At 42.7% G+C, this 6,000-nt stretch overlaps 1 protein-coding gene across 2 annotated transcripts in view; it reads right to left on the reverse strand.

The window, feature by feature from the left end:
* The window catches only part of PROX1 (prospero homeobox 1), a 50,049-nt gene that overhangs the window by 22,794 nt on the left and 21,255 nt on the right, over positions 1 to 6,000 (reverse strand). For both annotated transcript variants that reach the window (XM_074579454.1, XM_074579455.1), the window contains one exon: positions 5,186 to 5,380. In XM_074579454.1, the coding sequence (XP_074435555.1) occupies positions 5,186 to 5,380 (195 nt within the window). The remainder of the gene's footprint in view (positions 1 to 5,185; positions 5,381 to 6,000) is intronic.

The following is a 6,000-nucleotide window of genomic DNA, read 5'->3' on the forward strand; positions in this document are numbered from 1 at the left end:
AAGCAGGAGGAGAAAAAGCTCTAAGTAGGGAAGCTTGACAGAAGAGCCTTGAACTATTTTCTGAAGGAAAGATGAGACCCTCCCTAGGCTGCCACAAAACATCTTTTTTTTTCTAAAGGCTCTTCTGAACTTTGATATGTGCCAAGACACCGCTATTGAAAGCTGTATAATTATGTGCTATAGCCACTGTAGAAAATGCTTTGTTCACCACAACAAAGAACAATAAGCAAAGTAAAGTGACATTACACTGTATCTTTTTCTTTAAGAATGTTGAGAAAGGTCACGGTACGTTATAACTAATAAAGCTGTTGAGTAAGGAAGTTTAAAGTTGATCTTGCTGTGCTTAAATGTAACCCAATGACAAAAAGGCAGAGGGAACTAAAATTGTAATGACATTAAAAAATAGATCATATATCAACGTGCCAACTTCATTATACAAACACCTTGAATCCAAAGGACACAAACAGAAAAACCGAGTGTAGTCCTGCAACAGTAGTCCTCTCTCAATTCTCTCCCTAATAGCTTCCAACTACAATCTGCAGTTCAACTAACTGCAAAAACTGATTAATAAGCATTAATTGATACATGCAATGCAGGGACCTTCTATTGCAAGCCGTGGATTTTGTTACTTGATTAAAAACCAGGTTCAGCTCCTGTGCAGTTTCAAGGAACGCTCTGCTGTCCCACAACGGAGCCTCTTCAAAATTAAAAAAAAAAAACAAACACAAAAAACAAACAAAAGGAAAAAGACCCGAGGGCACCAATTATAATTCCTGAAACCAAGATTTTTAAGTGAAGAAGAAGTTCCATCTACACACCTACGTTTCAGTTTTTCTTCAGAGGAATCAGGACAGTTATGTTTGCTATTCTCAAATTGCCAAAGCAGCTCTACTCTCCTTCCTGCAGATCCCCAGACAGCAGCCTTCCGACTTTGTCTTTAAGAACACTGAGAACGATGTAGAAATGCTACAACAATAAAGCCCTTGAAGGAGGAAGTATACAGCTGAGGGAAAAAAATGCGAGGAGTTTAATACTGAAACAAACAACTGTCCCGCTAGGCTGTGCCCACTGCTGGTACCACCAGAAGTGCAGACTGCCACGGCGCAGCAGTTCGTAATGGAAAGAGCAATCTCTGAGATGGAAGTTAGCAAGTTACGGACTTGATTTTCACTTCTCTTGGGGCCACTTTACGCAGCTCCAGTTGTGTAAAGGAGTGTTCGAGTGGTTATAAATTCTACTTTACGGTGCTTGTGTATCGCAAAACCACCCGTAAGTGGCCTTAGCTTAAATAAGAATCAGGTCTGAACGCTTTAATTCTCCTTTTGATGAACACCAGTTCAAGATGAATCCTGCAGATGAAATTGGGGAAGAATACAGATTCCTAAAATAAGCACATGAGTGGCCAGAATTTTCAATAATTTAGGATGTCTTAATTTTTGGATGCAGTGCTGGGCATATTTCATTTTCAGGGAATGGACCGTTGAGGACCTCCTGACAAAGTGGCTCTCATTAATAGATCTCCAGTTGAGCATCCCAAAATGGAATTGGCCTAAAACCATCATCACTTCTGAAAATTTTGGCAGCCAGCTTTCCTCTCAAGGGTTCATAGGCCACTTACGTGACTGGGTTATTTCTTAGATTTTATAGGTGGTGTTATTTGAATTGTTTTACATAATCTCATTGATTTTTATGGGACTAACTCACAGTGCCTTAAGTTAAACATTCTGCGAAGGCTTGAGTACAACTGGTCTTAATTAAGTTTTTCCCACTAGTATGGTTTTCCCCTGCCAAAAGCATAGCAAACTTCTTAAGAATGGTTTTCTCCCCCTTCGAAATCACGACACGTGCCGTAACTAGCGCTATGAAAAGAGGCAATCATCGCATCAAGCCCCACTGTACCAAAACTGCATACAGTGTATTTGTGCAAATAACGCAGCTTGGCAGACGTTTCACTATTGTGATCAATCTCAATAACTACGTCTGCAAAATCGGGTGAGTTCCCGTGAAGCAGCAGGCAGGCTGAGCTCAGAAAGATGGTGTGTGCAGGGGCTTGCTTTGGTGCTCATTTGCTCGCTACGCAGAGGAGCGTGGCGAGTGTGAGGAGTAGGCAGGAGGGCAGAGAGCGAAATCGCTAGCACAGAGGGACCCTGAGACTTCAGAACTAAGACTGAGTCGTTAAATGCCCACAAGGAAAAGGAACGGGCATCGTGCAGAGAGACATTAATACACAGAGAATGACGGTAACTGCAAAAAAATGCCAGGGAACAAGGATGATGGAGGAGGAGTGGGAGCCAAAGCAAGGCTAAAATCCAGGTATTGTCCTCAGGCCAATTTATTTTGCTTGTTCTAAGTACATAAATTGGAAAAAAAAAATCTTATTTATGGTTTTTAACCATATTTTTATTTTAACTTACAGCACGGTGTCCCCCTTGTTTGAAATCATCCTGCCACAGTCAGAACTGTGAACTCTGGTGATCTGTTTTAGGATTTTAAAAGTGATTTATGAAATGATTTGGGATTTATTTCTTTCTTCTAATGCATAGCAACAATACCTGACTTTAACTATTGCAGCTGCCATTCAAAAGCCTATGGCAACACCACAGATGAGACAGATATCAAGTGGCACAGCAAGCTGTCCTCTCTTTCTGACCAACTTCAGCATTTGTGCTGGGACACTCACATTTGTGGCTTTTATTTATGAGGATAACCCACCTTCTCCCTTCCCTGGAAGAACTGCCCCAGAGCAGAGAAGCATCTTCACCTTTCACAAAAAAAATTGTTGGTTTGTTTTTTTTTTCCCCCCCCCCCTTTCAAAACTCGGTTTCACATTGCTCTGTGCAGCTCAGCACAGGTTTCTCCGGCTAACCCTACTGCTAGAGAGAGAAACGTGGAACCGGCTACACACACACACACACATACGTGTGCACACAAAACACAGGCAAAGTTGCATCGCGCTGGAGGAGGCGTTGTGTCTGTCTCCGGCTCACAGCCGCAAGGGTACAATGGCAAAGCTAAAAACGATAGGACATGTGGTTTGTTAAACATCTTATTTGACTTTGCTACAAGCTGTCAGTTCCAATGTGCAGGGGAAGGAACACAGTATCACAGATTCCTGAGCAAATCAATGGCACAGCCTGATACAGACCAAATGCACATTTTCGCTTTATTTTTTTTTTCCTCACAGTCAATTTAGGAGTATTAAAGTATATCCACGAATTTCTCCCAAGAAGACATAACGGGGAAGGGTTTAGGAATAGCAGAGTAGGTGACTTAAGAGAAACAGCGTATCAGACTAATCAGATCAGCAAAGCATCGTTGAAGTATGAGAGGAAGGAACTTTGATGACGCTAAATATGGCAAATGCTCAGTTTGCTAAATCCCTTTGGATCCAATTTCAACATTACAGTACTTGTCATTTTTGCTGTGCAGCTTGTGGGGGAGGGGCCAGGCATTTATTGGGAAAAGTTACATTGGCTACATTAGAAATTGCACCATGCACTTTAATGATCTCAGAACTGCTGTATCTTCAGTGCAAAACCACGACTGAAACCCCTAGGAAGTTCTCATTATACTACATAACACAAGAAAGACTGTGAAATATCTGGAAATCATTGCCACTTATAACATCCCTTTCCCTCCACAATGGGGAAAAAAAACAAGGGGCTCATTTCCTAACAGCTACAAGACACCTTGCTGAGACGAGGAGACTGGAATCACTAACAGTGATCAGTGTGAACAGTGTTAGTGTGGATCACACTAACATACCGGATTTGCATTTCCTTATCTACCTGAAAACATCAATAACCTCCCCACATTTCTTCACTGAAGTAATCTATTTACATTAACATTGCAACTAACATTTTGAAAAGCAGCAATAAGTGCCTGAAATCATCAAGGATCTGAGAACTTTTGAGAGGAAGGAACATTTCAAACTATGTTCTGCAAACAGAAAAAAGTTGCGTTAAAAAGAAAAAAAGCTTGAGGGAATTTAATCACATTTTGACAGAAAAAAAAGTTGGTCACACTTCTGTCCTTACATATTTCCTTTTCTTTTCCTGTGTTTACCTATTGGCATAGAGGCTGGGAGTCTCCTGTACTGTGCGTGCGTGAGTACCTAACGGGGCCAGAGCCCTCAGAAGGACCTGGGGGTGCCATGGCACACCAAACATGAAGTCTGGATGTTGTCATCAGCCACAATGAATGGCAAACCCCCGCAGGACCACCCTCTTCCCCACTCTTTCTTCATCTGCCCCTTCCATGCAACCATTCTCCCAGAAAACTCTGCATGCCCAGAAGAAGGGGAAGGAGCCGAGAAAGTCTCTGCTTAGGGACTTTTTGCATCATCTGAACTTACGTGCTATGAAAACAAGCACTACTAAAAATCCCCCGGAAGGATTTTAGGCAGGAAAACACCCTCCTCCAGTGGACAAGCGTCACTTTTGCTACAGGAGGGGACTCATTATGCAACTTGAGCCCCAGTGAAAGGTGCAGACAAAAAAAAAATAAAATTAGCGCCACCATCACTTTCCCACTCCACCAAGAGATGGGATTACTCAAGCCTCCCCCTCATGCACACCCCGTTCAAATGCATCATTACATCTGACTACCTGAACAATGCAAACTGCCATCCTCAGCAGGGAGAGACACTCTCCCGTGGTATCGCCAAGGGTCAGCATGTTAATGATAACAATAGTCTGCTGAGCTACCAGGCTTGCCTGTAAACAGGAATCTTAATCAAAGCCACAAACCCGTTACAGCAGAAAACAGAGAGCATTTACTTTGAGTAGTCATTTTATCCTGCAGCTTGACAAAGCAAATGCATTTCAGTTCTATAAATCAAATGAAGGAAAGCAGAGGAAGGTAACTGCAAGTGTTTGATCACGCAATTACAGAGCTTGAGAAGAGCCGTGAGGTGACTCCTTTCACTACTGTCCCTTCTAAGGGAAACTTCAAAAAGTCGAAACTAAGAAACTTATCGAAAAAAGTGAAAACTTTTATCTCTTGTCAATCCCTAGTGAGGTGTCTCCAGCTAACGGGGCTAAAAAGATTAATTAGCGTCATTCAGGGATGTGGAATGCCCAGATTCCACCGGTCAGGGCCACAACAAAAAGGTACATTATTTTAAAGGCAGACTGGACCACGGAGCGACTCTCACGCACACACAGAAACAAAGATCGGTGCCTACCTCAAAATCATTTGCTTTATTGTAGTGCATGTTCAGGGCCCTGTACAGCTCACAGTCTCTGGTTATAGACAGCTCCTCAGTGCTCGTGACCCCGTCGTTGATGGCTTGCCGCGCATACTTCTCCATCTGAATGTAGTAAAACTCACGGAAATTGCTAAACCACTTGATGAGCTGAGAGGTAATGCATCTGTTGAACTGTTAAATTTAAACAGTAAGAAGGGTAAGAGCACTGACATTCCTCCCCCCCTCCAGCCCCATTTCTTTTAAAAAAGCATTCTTTCCTCCCCTTCCCCACCGCCTTTTAAACCCGTGTCTCCACGTTTCTGCTGCGGGGGGGTGGGGGAAGCAGCCGGTAAATTAAGTTAGTGTATCAGACAAGGGAAAAACGTATATGGCCCACACATTCCAGGACAAATAACTAAAGGCTAATGATACTGCACCCAACCGTCTTCCAAATCTTTAAAGTAGTCTAGATTTTTTTACCCGTTGTACCTTCCCTCCTTCCCAGCCCGCCGTGCTCTCATAATTAAAAAATGTGGCATGCCTTATGGGATGCATAAGGAATAGTTATTTTGATGTGTAGGTGTCATAACCGACACAGTGGACTTTGGTGTATTTAATTGGCCGGCCCCTTTACACCTTACGCTGACTTAGTGATTTTTACATCAGCTGCTGAGTAAACTGGGAGAACGTGACCTTTTTCTTTCTTTCTGATCATTCTTTGCACACATCGCAGTTCCACGTGCTCCTGCAGCTATACTATTCCTCTGCCGTGCCATAAATACTCCTATTGTGTTTTGATGCTACCATTAAAA

This window comes from Larus michahellis, chromosome 3 (genome assembly GCF_964199755.1).
Source record: "Larus michahellis chromosome 3, bLarMic1.1, whole genome shotgun sequence".
In the NCBI taxonomy this organism is placed as follows: domain Eukaryota; kingdom Metazoa; phylum Chordata; class Aves; order Charadriiformes; family Laridae; genus Larus; species Larus michahellis.